General features: G+C 40.5%; 1 protein-coding gene across 7 annotated transcripts; it reads right to left on the bottom strand.

Annotated features, from left to right (window-relative positions):
* Positions 1-175: 175 nt before the first annotated feature.
* On the bottom strand, positions 176-22,201 carry PTGFR (prostaglandin F receptor). 7 transcript variants are annotated; one of them, XM_041421818.1, is made up of 6 exons: positions 22,077-22,201; positions 21,336-21,488; positions 20,442-20,861; positions 19,342-19,422; positions 17,940-18,787; positions 176-2,373 (listed from the first exon to the last, which is right to left on the bottom strand). In XM_041421818.1, exons 5-6 carry the CDS (start codon positions 18,726-18,728, stop codon positions 2,068-2,070), a joined length of 1,095 nt encoding a protein of 364 aa, XP_041277752.1. In that variant the 5' UTR covers positions 18,729-18,787; positions 19,342-19,422; positions 20,442-20,861; positions 21,336-21,488; positions 22,077-22,201; the 3' UTR covers positions 176-2,067. The 7 variants fall into 7 exon arrangements, with proteins under 7 accessions (XP_041277752.1, XP_041277759.1, XP_041277754.1 ...); XM_041421825.1 differs by having other exon boundaries at positions 18,261-18,787; XM_041421820.1 differs by having other exon boundaries at positions 19,342-19,409.
* Positions 22,202-22,836: the final 635 nt, after the last annotated feature.

Below are 22,836 nucleotides of genomic sequence, written 5' to 3'. Positions count from 1 at the left end.
GCAAGCACTGGCACCTCTTACCTGAATTCTCATTGGCCTCCTCTCTGCCTTCACACACACGGGAATGGTAGTGGTTGGATTGAATCCAGTGTGATGTTTTTTGTCACAATGATTCTTTTTAATAACTCAGGATCATCTTTCTGGTTACATAAAAACACCTTAACTCTCAGGATACAGTTTGGTAACTTTAATGAGGCTTTGCAATTTACATTCAATGTGTATCAGTACACAAAATATAAGAAATCACATATACATATAAACTTTGCTTTGTTGTTTTACAAGCCAGTCAGAGTGAACAACACAAGCTACATTTATTCACACAACAAAATGGAACATTTTCAAGCTTCATTCACCAATCAAATATCTCAACAATTTACAGACCAACATTATTTTGCAGTTGCTAAAACAACAATCTTCCATAGGTAACAAATAATTTATGTCAACAGATACAGTGACATCACACTCTACGAAATGAAAAAGTCAAGTTGAGCACTGGCTGAATGCTTCCAGATTTCAGCAGAACTCACATGAAGCACTAGTGCAGAACTTATACCAGCATCAAATCTGCCCACCATTTATCAGCCCCATGACTGAGAAAAAAAATCACATACAGAAATTCTTTAGGGTAAATAAAGCCATTTCAGTACAGGGTTATTTAACCCACTTATTTTTCAACCTTTTTAAAACAAAAAGGAAATAGCTTTAAAAATTAAAAAAAAGAAATATTTAAACCTTTTGGGTTTTTATTTTCTGACTTACAAACTATTCTCACATACAATATGAATTTGTACTTTGTGAATAGTTTTGGTCCCTCAGACTGTCTTCTTAGTGAATCTGTTTTTAACTACTTTGTTCAAATATACCAACACTCCACTAACATAGTTATTTGAAGTTAAGTAGGTAAAAATAACACAGACCTATTTTAAAACAATATCTCTCATTTTTGGCTTCTGAACAGCATACAGTCACAAAAACCAAAGCTTCTTTTAGCAGCATTAAAGGTGAAGGGCCTTCTGTGTGAAGCTGTCCTGAAAATTTTCTGGTACCTTCAAGTTATTGAATGCTCTCAGCTCTTCAGACACAGACCCTGCAAAAACTGAGCATTCAGTTTGCTTTCACAAACTAAACCTTGCCCCCAAAGCAGTTCCCTGCAGAGGTGCTCATTTGGTCACATATATTTTCACGACACACTCGTGACCTTTTACAAATGAAGCAGATGTACCACATGGGAATTTCAGTACATGCACCAGGGGAACACTTCCAGAATCATCCTTCAGTTTGGGAGGGAGGGGGAAACCACTGTTTTCACAGACTAACCACTTTTTTATGCCTGTTATTTTCAACAGATTTTGCTGAAAGGACTAAAAGCTCACCAATACACCTCAAAACATAACTATAAGGAAGCTGAGCTCATCTGCTTCTCTGTTCCCAAAGGGAACCTCGGGTTTTGTCAGTGATTTGAAAGGAACACTAACAATGATGCAGAGTTTTCAACTCTCCCAAAAATTAATGGAACAGTAAATGATTAAGAGATCAAGTCAATGAACGAAGCACAGTGGATCATGTAATAAACTGGGCATAAGGAAAATGTCTTTTATATATACAATTGGTAAATTCAATGCCTAGGAGCACAGAATACCCTTATGGAAAGGATGCTTGACTTTATTCTAGACAACAGTGACTCTGCAAAGGATTTGAGGGTATCTCTGGTAGAAAATTCTACCCCTTTTGAAAATCACCCTGGAGATCACTTCTGCACTTGAAGTCAAGTTAAAGTGAAAGGTTTGGTGGGGAGTATTGTAAGGAGCCCTCTTCACTTTAGAATACATCCCTTCCAAAACTGGCACTGGAATGTTAAATCATCTATATTTTTCCCTTCCATGTACTAAAGTGAATTAAAACATTCAAGGGCATCTTTTGGAGTACCAATATCAAACTGGTAAGCAGTAATAGCAAACCACTCACAATTTAAAACAATGCCAAACCACTGAGCCTTGGAACTCATTTTAAAGTACTGCCCACGTAAGAGAGTTGCCTCCATCATCTCTTCATAGACTGAGTTAAACTTTATTGTCCCATAGAGCTGAGAGGCTGGAGGTTTATCTGTTTGGAACTTCCTGGTGACTCTGATATTGCTGCAACCTTAAGAGAATTCTTGATGGAGCTGAGCTCCCACATGTGCAAGTTTATGACGTGCACGCCACAACATCCGCTTGTGATCTTGTAGAGGTTCCTAAGAACAGCCTTGCGGAGGAGAATGTACACCCAGGGATCCAGAATCTGGTTCCACGTGGCCATCCGGAGAGCGAAAAGGATCGTTTCACAGGTGTCCTTTGAGCGGCCTTCGTTAATCCCAATTCTGGCCATGGTCACCTGAAAAGGGGAATATTTTAGAATTATGCATCCAAAAACACACAAAGAGAGTATTTAAGTTACCTGAAAATTGAGTATTTTAAAACTGTACATTAAAAAACATACAAAGAGAGCATGTAAATGAGTAAAATCGTTTCAACATTGTCTCTAATCTTCACACCTTCACAGCATCAGTGCATCCCAAATTGCAACATAAATACTTTCAGGCATAAAAGATTTGTCATCCTAGAAATCCTCTAATGTTTTACAAAGGACATACATGTGCCTCTCCTGAATTACTTCTGCTGAACTTTAAGCAGAGGATGGCAACCAGCCAGAGAACACCCTCCAAAATGAGGGATTGATCTGAGCAACAAGTAAAAACTTAATCCAGAATTTATCTAACAAAGCCTGCCAAGACTGTTCCAGAAATGGATTTTCTCAAGGACAGAATCCACTGGTAGGTCAGCTCGTTTTTATAACTATTTATTTTTTCACATTTTCCTAATTAAAGGCTGCATAAGGAACACAGTACCTTGACTTCAACAAGAAGATTCATGCTTTTTAAACTGCAGCAGAACACAATTTATTGACACTAGAGGATTTAGAGGTCTGTATAAAAATTTAAGCCATGGTGACAAAAGCCACTTGTCAGTGGAGACATGAGGGTTTCATTCGCCTCTGGAAATGCTGCAAGACATGGACAGACCTCCAACAGCAACAACACTACCAGAGCCAATAATTCCACATGGAGGAATTCCAGACCAGCTCAGCAGGGCAGCATCTGGCAGAGGACACCCAAGGGCCACACCAGCCCAGCAAGCTGTGGCTCTGGCCCCCCTGCTCTGCAGGGACACAGCCCCAGGGAAACTCAGGCCACTGGGACTCCTGCCCTGCAGATACCTCCTTTACAGGCTGGCTGCCACTGGGCATTTGTAACCTGAGTTCCTGTGTGAGGAAAGCCTGGTATGCCAAGCCAGGAATCTGCCAGAAGAGGGTAAATTATCTCTCTTGGTTATTAATGTTGAAACCACAAGAAGACTTTTTTGGTAGAACGATGAAACACTGTAAGGCTTTTTGTTCCAAAGCCTTTAAAGCACTGCAGTTATTTAACTAAGAAACAAGATATTTTACAGCTGATGCTGTGAGTACACTGATTTATTGGGCAATGAGAAGTAGGGTCAGGCTGTCCATGCACAGGGTTGTAGTTTCAAAAAGATGCACTGAAAAGAAACTCAACAGCAAAACTAAAGAATAACAATGAATGAAGAGAGACACCTAAAGCTCAACATGCCAGCAAACCTATTTTACTTATTTTTAAATGCTTCTCTGTATTTCCAGACCCTACTTATAGCTTGCAGGTCACCACATCTGAGTGGTGCCATTCACAAGCTTGCATGGCACAAAGTGAACTCCAAAAAGGACACTGAACTTGTTTGATGAAGCCTTTGATGGAGTGTTTCTGTACGGCTTCTATGGGAGCAGCAAAGGAAGCCTCAGGAACACTGCTGAGGAAGCTGGTAGGACTGGCAGGAACACAGCTGGGAACTGGTGAGGGGAGAAGGAGGAATGTCTGAGCACCAAGCCAACACAAACACAAGCCAGTTCCCTGAATCTGCTTTTCACCCCAACCACTGGGCACATTCCTCTCTGACATCAGCAGCCCACCCAAACTTGAACAGCTCCTTTGGCTTCACATGGGATATTTTTTCAGGACAGTCTGCATTTTATTTATTAGAAGTCCAATACCACAAGGCAAACTCAGACAGAATACTCCTTACTCTACACACAGGACTGGGCAGCAAAGGACAGCTCAATAGAGCTCACAGACCAATGTCCTTACCCCATACAGCATGTTTGACTTAATACAGACATAGAAGCTACTAATCTGCCTCTCAATGTACTTAAAAATTCTTTTGTTGTTCCTCTCTCATATTTTCTGGAGTTAATAAATGCCAAATTCAGTGCAATTTCATGTCCAGAAAAAAAAAAAAAAAGCAGTAGCTCCATCCAGATATTGTAAAACTTATTTTCTCATGTTACCTAGAACATTTGTGAGAAGTGTTTGCATTTAGAAGTAATCACCTCTAAGTGAATCCATTAATTTGCTGTTCAACATAAACAACTTCTGCTTTGATTATGGATTTGTATGAAGTAAATCAGGACAAAAAGGAAAACTGATACATAAGATATGGATTCTGACTTGGAGAAGTTTCATCCAGAACATTTCAGCTGCCTCTTCTGAACATCAGACATACAAAAAATAATCCATCTAAATTCACACAGAGCAAGTAGAGCTTATGTCCACAGACACACATTTAAGCAACTCAGCTGTAGGTCCCTGGATTTGAAACAGTAAGATAAAATCTAATTATCTAAAAATTTTGGTTTATAAGATTTTCCTAACCATATTACTAACATTATTTGGGAGTATTGTGCAGAAATTTTAAAATATTTTCTTTCTTATATCTCTAAAACTAATATAAAAGCTTTTTGGACTTCTGGGAGGCCAAGATTTCCACATAGAAATGGAATAAGACAGAGAATCTCATTGCAGCCCTAAGCATGAGCATTTTTACACTAAATTACTTGTGGCAGAACAGCAGGATATGTTGCCATCACTTTGAGTATGAAGTGAAAGAGTTTCACTCCTCCAAAGAGACTGCCTTGTTCTGGGGGCTCTTCACATCTTCTGCAAAATCATGTATGAAAACTGCAAGCAACTGTGCAAAGAGGAGACTATGTTCTGGAGCCTTTCTAAAATGATCTGCTGATTTCTAGAACAAGACTTAAACTTCAGTGGAAGAGGGATGGAATGGAATGAAGTTAATATAAATTATTATTTCTCTAACATTTTCATAGTCTATTTATTTCAATATAAATTCTTAAAATACTGTTCCGAAGTCAGTTTGAAACCATAGCTTATAAAAAAGATAATACACTACCAGCTGTTTAACAAAGGATTTCATTGAAGCAAAACACACAGACAGTCTGCATTTTCTTCCTGGGTGTGAGAAATTCATGTCACTGAAATGGTTCAAGTCATCAGCTCAGAAATTGCCACCAGAACTTGGTGCAGTGCCAAGTGGACTTTTGAAAGTGGGATCACCTCCATGGGCACAAAAAGAACACTTCAATTATTCTTATTTGACTGTCAGAGGTCAATCATTGGTTCAAAGTCAGGGAACCAGTTCAAACCCTCTTTTCCTTTCCCTGCAGGTCCACCAGGCTGGTGTGACAAAGGAATTCTGTTCTCTGTAGGCAGCAGTACCCAACTGGGGAAGAGGCAGCACTATTGCATCACATCTAATCACCTTTGATCTCCACAACTGAAGTTAACATTCATGCAGATTCAGCAGCATGACTCAAAAAATTAATCCCCAGCTGGTAAATAATACACGTAACTCATGGCATTTTCTAACATATTTAGAAATGTAAGAAACCAAGTAGCACTCTGCTAATTTATACACTGTTTATATGAAGACAGCTGTAGTATGTCTCCCTGGTTTGCAAAAAAAAAAAAAAAATTTAAAAAAAAATCACATGATGTAACTATGACAATTCAAACTTTCTTTATAAAAGGTACTATAAAAGCACAACTTTAAAAGCAATTTTTTAAACCAAGGCTACCTGCTTGAAAGATGTAAAGTTACTCTGACTCATACTAGTCCTTGCTGGTTTAAGAAAGGATCTGAGAATTCAGTGTCCCTAAAAATATAGAGAGAGAAATCAGATTTGTGTCAAGGAAGCACTTGACACAATACATTAAACTTCTACATACTTTCCGTCCGATCTTATGCTTCATTAAAATCAAAGCTCACTTTGCAAGGTCCAGAAAGTCTGATGGAAATTTTTTTTAAACATTTTGAAATTGTTGACTTCTTCAATTCTGCATCTAGCAGACAGCATCAGAGAATTACCATTTCCCTTAGGGACAAAGCTCAGGGCAATAAACCAAAAAATTGCTCCAAGGCTTCACACCACTCTTCAAACATAAACAGCACTAATTTAATTTTCCTTGCAATTGGATCTACACAAGGACAACCAATAGGCTCAAAGGCTGTGCTGCTTAGTCACATTCCTGTTAGTACTCAAGGACAGCCAGTCAAAACAAGCAGCTGACTTTAGAGCTAGTTAAGAAATAAGACCAAAATGAGACTTTGATGCATTTCACCTCACAGGCTCTAAATCCAGGTTCTATCCTTGACTTCAGGAAACTGGATAAAACCCAGTCACCAAGAGACTGACATGGAAAGCAGAATAGACAAATATCGGAAATTCTTGTTTTCTGCAGCTCAGCCCTCAGACTCACTTCCCTGTGGGAACCTTGCAGACCCTCCCAAGCCTCTTCCTTTGGATTTCCTTACAAGCCATTCTGAGGATTTCCATTAATGGAAGGAAGTCCATGGATTCTTCAGTATTTGCACAACACTTCTATTTTGTCACTATTGCCTATGTCGAACCCTGAGGTGCAAATCCCCTTCCTCTAAACCACAGAGGTTTCAAGGCAGAACTTTACTGATCCCAGTCCACTAAAACAAAAAATATACACTTATTTTGAATTCCTAGAGATTTTGGAACTTTTCATTTTATAAAAGCAGCTTCAGTCTAACAGGCAAGGGATCTTACAGGATGACATTTTGTGGTACTCTATAAACACAGATCTTCAGAAAATAAATTTGCAAAATAGTGTGAGAAAGAAATAAAAATGCATATAACTTCACATTTTATGTACCATTTTATATCTCCCAAGTAGAGCTGTTAAAAAAGAAACACTGACAGCAAATTGCCTGTACCATTGCTATATTGATCATGCAGTGTACAAGCCAAACATTTGTTGCAACAAAGCTGAGTATGCTTCGTTTTATTTTGATGTGACTCTGCAAGTCAGTTTAAAAACAAGAGCTTCCAAGAACAATATGCAGTGCACCACTTCTGCCATCAAAATATTAATACACACACTGTTCTACTTGTGCCACTTAATGCTGTTTATGTTCTAGATCTGTATATTTTTCCCCTAATGTTTTCCTTTCCCTTTCTAAAAGAAAAACATTAACTATATCTTCAACTTTATATACCAGACGATCATTTAGCTTAGCAATTAAATTCTAACTGAGCATAGTGATTTTATTAAAAAACGCCAATTTTAAAAGGTATTGTAGACAACAAAATATATGAGCCAGCTTTCTACCACATTAGAGCCCAGGGAATACTTTTAAGAGCATGTGTAGTAACTCCTTAGTACAATTTGGCAGGATCAGCATGATGAGACGTAGCATTAGAACAAGGGAGTCTCCTTTTCTCTCGTGTGTATTTCTGTGATAAAATAACAATGCCACTAAAAAAATAAGAGTGGATCCACTGGCTCACTATTTGCCCCCCTTACAAAGGAACTGCATAAACATTTTGAAGGTATTGTTAAGCTACAGAGGTGTGAAAGAGGTGTGAAAAGTCCAAAAAGTATAGAGAAAACAGGAAAACACAAAATTTTTCACAAAGCAAATACAAATATTTTCTCATATTCCTTTCTCAGACACAGCCTAGTCTGTGACCAGGCAATTTCTCACTGAAGTTGACAGGAAAGAAATTATGAAGTAAGCCTCATAACCAGAGGGCAGGGGCAGGTCTGTGTGCATGACCTTGCAAACATTAAGTGAAGTTTTTATTTTCTGTCAACTTTCCGCTTAGACACTACCTATTTTGCATCAGTTTTGCAGCAGGATAAATTCATGTTGGGCTTGAATAAATCATTTGAGGTCACCTCTTTCTTTCTCCTAAATAATCCAAATATTTCTATCTTGGATTGACAATCCTTTCCTTGCCATCAAAGTAAGAAATACTTCAGTTCAAGTAGCTAGCAATGTAATTACTCTCACTGCTTAATTGATAACTCATTTGAAAGGAAAGCATTGTGGGTACGGATAGAAAAGATTCTAGCATTGGAAACAGCAGATGACTCACTTCATAATGAAAAGACATAGCGTCCATACCAAAGTCAAATAAACAACCTGTTTCCTGAGCTACATGCTTTAAAGCTACAAGAAAGCCTGTTTCAACAGCATGAGGAATGTATTCCTGCCTAAGAACAAGGAATACAAATTGTAACAAAAAACCTCTTGCAAAAAAAAAAATTATTTTATGGATAGAATGAAAATATTCTTTACCCAGCAATGCCAGAGAATCTTTACACAACAATTTAAAGGACCAGAAAATGAGAGAGTACTTCTAATAACTATAATAGGGACCATCCTTAAGTATTTAGCAAGGCAAGGACTATACATATTTGGGATTAATTTATCCTTCCATTACTGTCAGTTGGATAAAGTTTCAAACCCTAGAAATGATCTATTACTTCTCTGTTGTTGCTTTACTTTTACAGGTTTTCACACTCATTTGGGGGAAAAAATGTATTTTTAATGCTTAAATAAATATTCTAATTTATTTAGGAGCGATATAACTTCTCCCACTAATAACCTACAAATATCCCAAGAAAGAATCACAAATAACACACAATGCTGGGGATGAAGAGAACGGCCTGAATTAAGAAAAAAGCAACTATATGCAGCCTGGGGGAAGAGGAGTTGCAGAGTTCCACAACCATAGAACAGACTGAAAAAGTTGGAAGCGACCTCTACAGTCATCAAATCCAACCATTACCACAGCACCACCATGCTCACGCCCAAGTACCACATTCACACACCTTTTGAACACTTCCAGGGATGGTGATTCCAGCACTTCCCTGGGCAGCCGATTCCAATGCCTCATCACCCTTTCAATGAAGAAATGTCTTCCTAATTTCTATTTAAACCTCCACTGGTGATCCTGTCCTTGTTGAAGATGGACTGGAGTCACAGTCACCTAATCACTTGGTACTATCTGATCTGCAGTGCTTGAAGAAATCTCACTGGAGGCAAAAGAAGACAGGATTCATTGCTTCCCTGTCATTCTTTTTAGATCACCTTTGTTAAAGTGACCTATTCTGTGTATCATTCTGAAGGAGTAAACTAAGCAGCTATGATCAGAAATATCAAGACAAATGAATTAGCAATATATCTACCAAGTTGAAATATATAATTCACAATTACCTTTTTCTTTTTTGTTGGAAAATAAATTGCAAGGGCCTATTTTGCTCAACTACCTTTCAGGAGGAGGATGGAAGAGAAAAATCAAGTCTCCATTTAAAAGTGATTTATTTCTTACTTCTGAATTACTTCTGCAAAAGTACCACCTCTGGTAAAAGGTGGATTCAATTTTATTTCCAATTCACTAATGAACTGTAAATCCTAAAAGAAACTGCTACCACTGACTCCTTTCCGCCTCTCTTTCTCTCTTCCATGCAGTGAAGCAGATGGGAATACAGCTGGTCCCATCCCTCCCAGCACAAGAGTTTTCCTCCCCATGTACTCATGTCTTCATGTCAGTCATCACGGTTACTCTTGAGCAGATTCAGCAAATCCTTTCCATCCCACCCCACTCCTGTACCTTTGGAGCCCAGACCTCCAGAGGGGCAGCACACAGGTCCAGGACAGCAGGAGATGGCACAGTACCTCCAAAGCAGCTTCTGTTCATTCCACTGTTCATCTGTTTCACCTCACCCAATATGAAAATTAATCCCAAAGAAAGAGTCGACTGCTGAAACTTCAGTGCCACCCCTGGTGTGAACCCTCTCTGCAGTGCTCTGCTCCCTGAGCACTGCTGTTTCCAAAAGCACACCCACAGGAGCTGCAATGTGGGCACACAGGGAACCTCCATCCTCAGGGAGCCTCAACCCAAACTGCAACTCAGCAATTCCTCTCAGACATCAACCAATTCTACAGCACCAGAGACACAAGTAACTTGTGCTAGAAAGCACCATGCCGCACTTCAGATAGCGAATTAACACCATAATAATTATAATAAAAAATATTCTCTCACAGAATACATGAATATATATTACACCCTGATGTCTGTCATTAAAACTGGTGAGGATGAAGGACCTTCTGGAGTTTTTCCATGTGAGTGTATTACTCCCTGAGATTTTTCAGCAACAACTTTACCATTTAAAGTGTTTAGATAGTCAGGAAAGACAGCTTTCCTAAAATAACCATCCAAAAATGGTTATGCCATGTATGACATTTTCCAAAGATGGTTATGCAGTGTATGACATTTTCAAGTAAGAAATGCCTGAATAAGTGTAATATCTAGGAAACAGGAAGAATTCTCTTATCTCAAACAATGGAATGAATGTCAAACTGACTTACTTTTTAATATCAAACACAGAATCCAAAAACTTAACCAAGTGAAATAGACAAGGTAAGGTTATGAATGGCAAATTTGTTTTGGTGAAGTTTTCAGAATTTGATTTCTTGAGATGGCAACTTCAAAACTGAAAAAAAAAATATTTTCTGTGAAAGTTGCTGACTTATTTCTTGAGATGGCAACTTCAAAACTGAAAAAAAAAAAAATTTTTTCTGTGAAAGTTGCTATTTGAAAAAAAATATTGTATTTCATAGTTTAATTCTGTATATACAGAATTAATCTAAATTTAAAAATCGAGAAGCAAACAATTATAAAAGAAAACCAGAAGCACATTATTCTGAAAATGCCATGTTCTCACGTGACTGGAAACCTGCCTTCCCTACTTTTTCCCTCCAAATCAAACAACCTTATTGTATTCTGATGGCACTGCATTAATAGAAAAGGCTTTACGCAAATTTTTCCAAACAGCACAAGTAAACATAGATAACAAAAATTCTATTTATGCTTCCCCAGAAGCCTCTGGTAAAGGGCAATATGTCAATCTCAGCCCTCCTTCCTTCCCTGGTTCCTACCATCACTGCCCATTTCTTCTCCAGCACTTTCCTGTTGAGAGTATCTCAGCTCTCTGACTTCTGAGAGCAGGAGGTAAACACTTGAATTACAAATATAGCCACAATTACTATAGACTTTCTAAGCACTCTGTGATGAACTACACCCTGGCCCATGCTTATAAACATTTTTGTTAAAATGATTCATGTTTCTCAGAAAGAATAAGCCCTGTAAGATCTCTATGTACTGTAAAAAGATGACAATAGGAAGAGACCAATTCTGAACACCAAAATAGCACTTTTAAAATTCAGGATCATTTTAGGTAGGTATAGTCTAAAATTAATGTCATTCCAGTTTTCATGTAACCTGGTGGAATTAGGCAGCTGTGTTACTTAAGAACACAAAATTAAAGAAAATTCTCTATAACCAATACTAAGAAAGGTATGAACATCTTATCCAAAGGTTTCCTAGAAACACATCTGAACAGGGGGATTGGACTTTTAAACACATTGTATTAAACTTTGTCACTCTCTCAACCACCACGTGCAAATTCCTTCCAGGACTATTTTCTTGGGGACAAACAACAGCACACTCAAATTGTCTGAGCTGCTAAATAAACCTTATTCCATGGAAAACTAAGCTGGAAAGAAACTTCTGTCTTGAGATTAACAAAAACTTCAATCAAAAGTGAGTGTTCTCTTTCCTCTTAACCTGTAAAATGAGTTATGTATTTCAAAATACCTTTTGGGCCATAATATTAGCAAAGAAAGTAATCTTTCAGTAATTTAACCTTGAGTTATCAGATGCTAGGAGAAACTCAAGCAAGAGCAGTAATTGAACTTGCACAGTTAATGGATCTATTGAGAAACTCAAGCAAGGAAGACCATGATAGGAGTGGGAGCCCTTTCTCTAATTTGGCTCAAAAAGACAATCAAACTTGACAATTGTTTTTCAGAGGAGCTCAGGGAGCATTTTATTCATTCAAACTGACACTCCTGATCTCCTCTGACACAGCGAAGTCTGGAAAAGAAATAATTACCTACAGTCAACAACAACTATCCCTATATCAATGCTGCAGGTTAGAGGTAAAGAGGCATACCCAGCAGTCCTGCTGCTGGCAAAAAGCTTTTTTTCCTTTCCCCATGACACTGCTTCATTTATTAAAACCACTGTGACAGCAGTGGGCTCCTAACATGGGCCTGCACTCAGCCTCAGAGATGCACAGACAGTGTCCAGGGGTTCTCTGTCCCACGGGAGACTTGCCCTAGCACAGGCAGGTGTGAGGGGTTCCACACCCCACACAAACCTCTTCTGCTGAAAAGGCATCCTGTCCTTGTGCAGCGTCAGCAGACAAACTTTCTAGAAAGAACTCAACGACAAAAGCCAGCACAAGCATAGGAATTATCACTGATTATCTTTAAAATCTGAGCCCTTGAAAAGGACAGGTAAATGTTGTTTTCCCCTCTGAAAGCCTTGAAACAGCACTGAAAGCCGCAAGGTTAGCTGAACATATTTAAGTGTATCTCCTTCACTTTTCAGAAACACACCTGTGGAAACTGAAAGCCTAATTTATTATTTTTCAAAAGAACAGATCATTCTCCCTGTTGACAGTGCCTGTGCAGGCACAAGAAGCTCACGGTGGCTGCAGCTTTGACTAATAAAAACTAAGATAATAACAAACTTCTGCAGAGCAGCCTCACACGGACCTGCATCTTGGGACATCTCCCTGCTTCTCCTCAGCTGCACTTTCTGATTCTGAGAAACCACCAGTCGCAAGAGCAGAAGGGATAAATTTTTTAGTAAATCTTAAGCTGTAGGGACAATACAACCAGCAATGAAGGCATACGAACAGCATTAATAAAGCAACAAGCTCACATATATGATGTCCATTGCACACATAAGGCAGTGCAACAGAAATTAAACTGCCACCTAAATAAAGAAGACAGAAAACAAGAACAGAGGGAGAGACTTCAAGAGTAACACAGGTATGAACACCTGACAAAGTGTACACAAGGCTACACAGGCAAAAACACTCAAACGAGATGTAGAGGATTGCCTTGCACATCCAACTACCTTATACTGTGCACAAGGACGTGGCTCAGAAGTTACTTAGTGCAAGAACTGCAAAAAACTGAGCTCCTTAGCAGATACCAGCCCTGAGCCTGGCTCTGCACCCAAAACAGCTGGCGGAGCAGCCAGGCTGGGATGGGGTACGGGCATTGCAGTGAAAGCCTCCCTGTTAGTACAGCAGCTTCTCACCAGCTCCAGAGCACACAGTCTGAAAGGACCACTCAGACCAGCACCTGCAGCTTCTGAGTTGAAGTGATTCAATAAATCACAAGCTGAACGCAGCCCTAGGTGCACGAAAAGCAGTCATCAAGCCTCACTGCATGAGACAATCTGGGGAAAAGAAAAAGTCAGAGCAAGTTCAGGGAGACACAATTAGCCTAAAAAATTGGAAAGAGAAGAGATTACATGAGAAGGGGCTGATAAAAATTCATCTAAGCAATAAAAAAAGCAACTGAATAACAGTTGATTTATTCACATGAAATAAACAGAGTTCTTTCCAATAAAAACAGGAATGGCTATTTCCAGCAGCAGAGGGGAGGTAAAACTGGAATGAAATTAATCAGTTAACTGCATGGAAAAAGATCTTAACAAGAATAATTTGAATCTAAAAGTATTTTTCTCAGGCTGTGTTTCACACATGAAAAAGATTAGAAATTTCTCCGTATCATAATTTGTTCCTGTAAATAAATTCACTCTGAAATAAATCTCTCCTGTCCATAGTTACACACAGTTCTCTTTGCTACTCCAGAAAAACAAATTTTATAATATGTTTATCCCTTGAGCCCTACAGAATACGACATAGCGATGTCAGAATTTGCTCATACAAGCACAGCTCCAAACCAAGCTGTTTCATGACACGCCAGATGTCAAGTGACAGCCAAAAAACAGCTTTATGTAACAATGTATTTCATCAGAGGTGCTTGTCACAAAAGGCTCCTGCCCAGTTATTTGCTTTGGGAATGCAGCCTCCAGGGACCAAACTCATCCAGCAAAATTGGCATACCCTTAGCAAAGGGCTAAGGCTCTCTCAAGGATGAAGAAAACGGAGAAGTTGAAGGTAGTATCTTCAGAACATATTTACCTGGAATTACCCATCACAGAGCAAAATTATTTGGACTGTCAGAACAACTGTGCCTCTGCAAACCATTGACTACATATATTATTATAAAACTCACCAATTTCCCTTTTTTGGGGTTTATTTTTGTGAATTTTCTCCTGCTGTCAACTCCTAGCCATCAGTGTTCCCCCATAAGGGAAGAAGCAGGGAGCACCTCTCATTCTCATACTTCATTAAGGGAAGATTCCCTCACAGTGGCAGAAAACTTGGAAAAGCTGCTTATTTTTGAAAAGTAGATGAGATGGAGCTTTGGGAAGGAAATCCAAAGGCAAAAAAAGAAATCAGAAGGTCCCTGTCCAAGAGCCACGGGGAGAGCTCCACATTGCCATGCCTTGGGCTTTTGAAAAACGCTCCATCCGTATCTTCAGGAGTCTTAAAACAGAGGTGGTGACTGATTGCAATACTATTTATTGTTATTTATATTATTAAGTATTAGCTATATATACATTTACACACATGTGTAAATAGGCCTCCAAACAACTTCATTATCACTGTGCAGATGCAGAAGTCAAGTTCAGTTCCACTCCAGACACCATAAAGGAAAATCCAGGGTCTTGTGACTCTAATGACATCTGAAAATGATTTTCTCACAGGACAGTGACAATGTCGGAATATTAACTCCAGTTGGAAAAAAAAAAATTCATTTAAAATCTAATAGTGAAGTAAATCTGCAGTTGGATTACAGTATTGGACAGACTCGGTTAGGGTAGCCCTACACATATGTCAATGGACATACCAAACTAGATGGAAAACAGAAGGGAAATAAATTAAAACTCCCCCAACACCAAATGAATCCAAACTCTTGTATCTGCAAACCACATGTGGTATAAAACGCATTGCCTTCCTCCACTTTCTCTTCCAGAAGTTTATTTGGTTTCTAATAACTTTGGTTTACTTTGAGGCACTTTACTCTCATGAAACATTTTGTTCTGTATACTCTTTGGGACAGAGAACATAGGTAGAATTCACAATTCAAACACTAGACTTCAAATTCTGACTTTTAGATTTAGCTTGGAGAAAAAAAATTAAAGAAGCAAATGATCACAGAACAAGCATGTATTTACATCCTTTTCCATAGAATTTCACCTACAAACACCTGCTCATATTTATATCAAGAAATACTTATTTTGGTATATGATGATTATATTACAGAATGTAAACCAGTCTTTTCACAAATTAAAAGCCCTGAGACCTTTCAGATGTATCAGACAAGCAGGTTTGAATCAGCAATTAATATAAAGCATGTAAGTTGATAAACCCTGGATCACTTCAATGTAGCACTTGAGCAGTATGCTCCGGACAAAACTTTATTCTACTGCAGGCCAAAAAACTCGCTAAATTAACACCACACTTGTAATTCTGTTTGTATTCAGTTGCTATCAAAACAAGTAATGGATAAATAAATCTGCAAATCAACTGGTATAAACTCCATGATCCTAACAGCTATGAAAGGAAATACCCACAGAAGACCCTGTCCCACTGCATTTCCCACCGAAACTTTCTGGCTAAAACACTGACTGTTCACTTCCTTGAAACTTTGTTCCAAGAATCTAATCCCACACTATATCTACTTTTTTTGTTTTTTAAACCCTTCATTTCCAAGCTAAATTTGTCCACGTTGTAGAACTATTTTTCATAATACCAGGCTGATTTTGGCGTAAGTTTGGCTCATCTCATTTCAAAAGAAATCCAGAGGCAAAGCATCACAAAGCACCAGCAGATTTGCCACCCAATGAATCAGAATTCTTTGTGAACCAGCTTCCCTCTGCAACACAGTCCCGAAAAACACCATGTCCAAAATTAAGCAAGAACTTGTTCACTGGCCTGCATCACAAGCTGATGCAAACACCAAAAAGGGTCTGAAAAAAAATTCCTGCTAGACCAATAATTCATCTTCAACAACCACTTAGATGAAGTTAAATATTTTAACAAAAGTAGTGCTGGATTTCATTAGATTGCCACGATTTCTAAAACTATAATTTTATATATATTTAATATACACCATAACTAAAACTGAATGGAATAACAAAATCAACCAGTAATAGTTGCAATTTAGTGTCCCTTAATGTGTTGAATAAATGAAGCATCTCTTTTCAACTAAAAAAGTTTATAGCTCTTCTGACACCCAAGGTTTTTGCAAAACCAAATTAATCCCTGCTTTTAAGAACAATTATTTTAAATTAAAAAAAATGTCATCAGAGGATAATAATGCTGCTTTTTCATGGGAAGTGAAGTCATCATATGAGATCCTTATTTTGAAAACCATTCTATGGCTTGCACCAAACTTCAGATAGTGTCTGAAATAACTGTAAAGAAGTTCCCTACAAAACTTGCTCTGCTGCTCTGACAACTTTGTTTATGCTCCATACACTACGGCCACGACACTGACAGAAGCCAACATGAATTCAAACTATGCTGCAGAGCAAGACTAGAAAAATTCTCTGTGATTGGAACAAAATTGAAAGAGGTTTTGTGCATTTCAGTGATTGCAGACATTCATACCTAGACTTTGCCTTGAAGCTGGCAATACTGGATTAATTAAATGCTACCTGCCAGATACCAAACTGCTGCAGCCAGGTTAGAGTCAGTATCTAATTTTTAACTAACTCAGGTAACTTCAGACTCTACCACAGGCAGTGAGCAGATGAAATACAGCTGGATCTGATACAGATCTCAGACTTAAATGTCAGTATTTGTCAGCTCAAACCAAAATCGCTCATTTATATCATTGGAAAACTACAGGACCCTGTTTCCAGGGAAGTTAAGATTCCATGTTACTTGTGATTTAAACCTCTGAGCATAGCAAAAAAACTAAAGTTCTTCAGACAAGTTTTCTACACTAAAAGAGGCTAAGCTAACAGCAGCTTTCTAATGCCATGATACAGCTGGAGCTGTCAAATTCTTTCCCATATGACAATCCCACCTCCTCTGACCTGCTCACTGACAGAGCAGGCACTACCAGCACTGACCCTGCGGGAGTCAGAGCAGGGACAGTCCCACAGCAGCTCTGCTGCTCATCTGTCCACATTACAAACCCAGTTTGCTTAGGTCTAAACCACATGTTGATTTCAACCCACTGCCAACCACTGTTTTTCAACAGAACCCTAAAGCAAAGCCCTTCACACCCTGATAATGGAGGGGAGGGTTTTTAGGTTCTTAACTGTTATCTGCCCTAGCAAAGCTCACAAATAGCAGTAAACTGTTGAAATAACAGCAATCAGACCGCCATAAATAAAAAAATTATTTACACCATACAAAGTAAAAAGACTTCCCAATCCTAGATTTGACTGAATTTTTGGAAGAGCTCAATATTTGTTCTGAATTATTCTAGTCGTGATTCTTCTACCTCTGTCTGCTCCACAGTACTGGAAATGTAGTCCTCACAATTACTACATATTTAGCTTACTGTATTATTGATCAGAAGTGGAGAATAATTACCAGTTTTTTATACATGCATAGGTACATACATTATGGGCAATATGCTATAAAACTACTATCAGTGAGTGGGTGGAGCTGTTATCACATCTTACGTGCTTTAAAACCTGGAGACAAAAAAGTATAACTTTTATACAGTGATGTGCATTAAACATTGGCAAATACATTATGCTCTTACCAGGAATGGGCTCCAGCAAATGCAAGAAACACACATTATAGCCAAGAGCTGAATGATCATTTCAAAATGATGAGATCTGCCTTGTCTTTGTTGACTTTTAAATTTGACTCTTAAGAGGGTAATTCCTGTGACAGCATTGCACAGGAATGAAATAGCAAGGGCCAGGAACCCAAGGCAAGAAAAAAGTAAGAGATAAAATCTGTCTTCCCAGTCCTCAACATGTTCTGTTTTATAGAAGCACCAGGTCCTCGATGCTTGAATTTGGTAGGCTCTAAACCTAAGAATAGGCAGCAAAGCTATAAGAACAGCAAACAGACATACCATAGTCAACATCATTTTCACATGTCTAGAAGTCATTTTTGTAGAGTGAAATATTGGCTTAGTGACTCCAATGCACCGTTCAACAGCCATCACACTGCCCAGGAAGAGTGGGCACAAACCAAAGAAAACCATGGAGATGCCAAAAACACTACACAGAATGTTGGACTGGTTGAATCGAATCCAGTCTTTATCTGATGCATACACAAACACTGCAATGGCTCCATTGATGAGGTGACCGAAGAGATCTGTGACAACCAAACCACTGGCAAGAAGCAAAAAGGAGGCTTTTGATTTCTGTCTGAATCTCTGGTATGCCTTCATGAGAATTACTATTGCAAGACTGTTGGACAAAATTCCCACCGTCATGAAGATTATTGAGAAGAAAACTGAAATCTTTTTCTCCGTGTGGCATGTTGTGTTTTTCAAGACTCCAAATCCAGCCAGCCCTGGTGATTTTGAACTGTTCATGGTTAGGAAAGGAGATGCAGCTCTCAAACCATTTCAGCAGTCTTGCAATCAAAAGGCATCTGCAATTATAAAAACAAATATACACAATGCTGTAAAAGGCATACCACTGTTCAAATGACATTTGAAGCAGAAATTCCATAATATTAGTCTGTGGTACAAATCTAATTTTCCGCTTTTCTGAGTGATATGATATGGCATCACATTTTAAGTTCATCATGCACAGGGTAAAACAATTATCTGCAAGCATTACACAATACAAGTATAGCCTAAAGGAAATTTAGAGTCCCTGCATGCATAATAAACACAAAATAATGTATAAAATATATCATGGTTATGTACATGCAGTAAGATAAACAATACAAACAAATCTGGAGGTTAAACTACGCTAAACAACAAACTCCAAGAATGACAGTATTTAACCAGCCCAGCCACAGTCAAAAGTGAAATACTGAAACTGGATCATTTTGAGATCATAATCACACTTTTTAAACATTTATTTTCAAAACAATTCTACTCCCACAAATTCAAGTTTCAAAGCTTTAACCTAACCAGCACTGAAGCCTTCAAGTTCCCAGTGCCCTCGCTGAAGCACAAACTTGGTTTTTAGACGCACCGTAATTCGGAAACCAATTCTGCAAGTTACTTTGCACTTTATCTCCCATCTCTACTCCAAGGACATTCCTAATAGCAAAACCTTCCCAGGTTCCCAGGCGGGGGGGGAAAAAAAGAAGGGGGAAGGAAAAAAAAAAAAAAAAAAAAAAAGCGGTCGTTAATAGCCCGTATTACAAAGTGGTGCTGAAGCCCCTCGGTTCCTGAGCTACATCGGGAACGGGACACGCCGGACCGAGGCAGCTCTGCCGCTCGGGAGCGCTCGGCGGAGCGCGGCCGGCGAACTCCTCAGACGGAGCGGCACGGCACGGCACGGAGCGGCGCGGCGCGGCACGGCACGGAGCGGCGCGGCGCGGCACGGAGCGGCGCGGCGCGGCACGGAGCGGCACGGAGCGGCACGGCACGGCACGGCACGGAGCGGCACGGAGCGGCACGGAGCGGCACGGAGCGGCACGGCTCCCCGCGCCCAGCCCTGCGCTCCGCGGGTGCGCACCGACAGCAGCCCCGGTGCCGGAGCAGCGGCACTCCCGCCCCCGACTCGTTCTCCCTTAAGCGCTGCCGCCACCGGGGGCGGGGCGAGCCCGGCTCGCCGGGCACAAGTGCCACGGTGCCCGCCGGCCCGGGCCAGCCCCGCCGCGCCACCGCTCCTTCCCTACCCCGGCTCTCGGTGTCCGTCCCGGCCCCGACGCCGCTCACGTTCGCTTCGCCCCGCGGGCCGGAGAGGAGCGCAGCGCGGAGCTCCGCCGGCCGCCACCGCTGCCGAGCCCCCTCCCGCCGGCGCCGCCCGCGCCCGCCCTCCCTCCGCCTTCTCCCCCGGCCTCCCGCCCGCCCGCCGCCCCCGGGACGCGCTCCGGCTCCGGCTCCGTCCCGGGCGCTGCCCGCCAGTGTCCCCGCCCGCCCGTGTCCCCGCCGGGCCGCGGCTCCGATGCCCCGGGGCGCGGCACCGCACCTCGCCCCGCTGTCCCGAGAGGCGCAGCCCTCGGAGTCTCCGGCAAGGAGAGCCAGGCTGCCGTGTCACATCACAGCCACGGGCGACAGGGCCACCCCAGCCGGGCAGGGCGAATTCCCTCCCACCAGGCTGCAGCCACAGCAGGAGCAACTCACGGGGCAGCCGAGAGGCCACATCTGTCCTCAGGCACCGCTTCTCCTCTTCTTCACCTTCCACGTGCTTCTGCCCAACTACGCGCTTCAGCAGCACGCGGGGAGCTCGGGAAGGGTAGCCCCAGGGATGCTGTCAGGGATGCGGCTGGGCACATCCCTGGACACCCGGCCCCTCGATCTCCCGGTCAAGTAGAGCTAACAGTGCTCCTTGGACCATGTCTCTACTGGAGAAATACATCTAGAGAACACGTCCAGATGAGGCATTAATGATACAACCCGTAAGGCTGGAAATTCAAAGATTGTTTCCCATCATGCACTCAAGTTGTTACGAGTTGAAGTTATAGATGACTTTCATGGTTTTTTGTCCATCAATGTCCAGTACTACCAGTCAGGACTGAATGGGAACTTTTTTGAGAACTCTTACTATAGAAAGAAACCAAAATATAAAATCAATGTCAAATTATGAAACAAAACTGTAGAATTTATCATGGGCTACAATGGTGAAGAACTTAAATTTGTTTTCACTGACACACAGCCTTGAGTGGTGCTATTCCTGGCACCATAAGACAATTACTTAAAAATTAAAATTCTCAAATATACTAGTTTTTGCTTACCTTCATATCTTGAATAGTACAGGTACAAGTTGCCTTTCTGTAATCCACCAGTGAGGAAATACAGGCTAGCTAAATCTATTTTTCAAACAGTATTTAAAGTCACTTGCATAAACAGTTAAGAGCAGCACACAATGATTTTCTTCAAAATGGTTGTCAGATTTTGGCATTTTATCATACATTGAACAAAAATGCTCAGTTTGGTCTGATTGTGACCTATAAATTCCCATAAGTTCTTTTTTAAGACAACAGTAAAACATAAAAATATTTCAAAATACATTATTACCTATTAAAGTTCAGAGAAGAAGAGATTATTTTATGTTCCCCTGCCCAGGAATAAATAGAGATGGAGATCTCAAACGACAAACAGCTTGCTCCATGCCTTTCTTCCCTAGCCAGATTTCTTCACCCAAAAAAACTGAAATGGGGGGCAATTTTGCTTGAAAAGAAGCAATGAAGTTGGTATTTCAAGATGCAGCCTGGGTGGTAGAAGCTGAAACAGCGTTATCAGGTAGATCAAGACAAAGGGAAGAACAGAAAAACCTCAAGACAGCTGTTTCAATGTGCTTGTAAAAATGAAGTAAGGGAAAGGCAAACTTGTGGAGTGCGCCCTCAGTAAAGCAGTAGCCTGCCAAAAGGAGGGGGAGCATTTCAGTTGCTGCAGAGATGGAGAAAACAGGCAAGAAATAGTGTTAGGTAAGTAAATACAAGCTTCCATCTCACTTTTCAGACAAGAGGCATTAAAAGTGCCTGCATCTGTGCAGCTGTAAGAGCACAAAGTGCCCCATCCCAGTTCTGTGCTGTGAGCAAGCAGCTTGTTGAGCACTGGCATAAGCAGGACAGATACGTCTGGTGCTCAGCCCTTTACACATTTGTGTGCTCCTGATACAGGAACAACTTAAATAATGACTTCTCTGGAATGGGATGGGTTTGTAAGACTATGGCTAAGTAGGATGGAGATTTCAGAAGGTGTTGGAGGGATGAAAACTGTCAGTGACACCAGCAGAACTAAGTTTTTCATACTGACCTATGGTCAGCTTCTTTCATCTCCTATTACTAATGAAAACAGGAGTGACCAAAACTGTCCCATCACAGCCTTTGCTGTGGGTTTTGAATGGGCAGCCACTGCTTTCTTAGGGGCCAGCAGTCTTTTAACAGCCCAAAACTTGGGCAAGAACTGTGGGAAAGGAAAAGAAGGATTAATGTCATTTTCAGCAAGGCAGTAGCTCTTCCTCTCAACCATTTAACAGTCAACCATTATGGAGCTGGGTTTGATTAAACTCCTTTTTATGTCTGAGAACAAAAGCTGTAGATGCAGGAGCCACAGTGGAGTGTTTCCTGATGCTTTCTTGTTCTATCTATTCAACTACTGCAGAACTGAGGTGGTGCCTTGGCTTAGCTCACTGACTTCAGCACTTCTTAATCTCTTGGCCTGCTTGTGTTTGTTCCAAAACCCTTGACTCCCAGGTACTGCAAGAATCAGGAAGATAAATACTCTTTTTGCCATAAGTTTCCTTGAATGAAGGAAGCAGAATTCCGTGCTCACATTCAATGACTGTAAATTCAAGAGCAATAATTTAACAAATATAAAGAGATACAGAGATAAAAAGACATCTCTTGTTCTGTGACAATTGCAGTCCACCCACTGGTTACCAAGGAGTGGAAAGAAAATGTGACAAAAAACTTCTGGATGGAGAACTTCTGCATGTTGCTTGTTTGCAAACAAAGTGTACAGTAATCAAGTCCTCAAAGCCTCCTGCTACAAATCCAGGAACCTACTCAAGTGT

The sequence above is a fragment of the Onychostruthus taczanowskii genome, unplaced genomic scaffold, assembly GCF_017590055.1.
Source record: "Onychostruthus taczanowskii isolate IOZ18803 unplaced genomic scaffold, ASM1759005v1 scaffold7, whole genome shotgun sequence".
Lineage (NCBI taxonomy): Eukaryota > Metazoa > Chordata > Aves > Passeriformes > Passeridae > Onychostruthus > Onychostruthus taczanowskii.
This window is presented reverse-complemented; position numbering and strand designations above follow the sequence as displayed.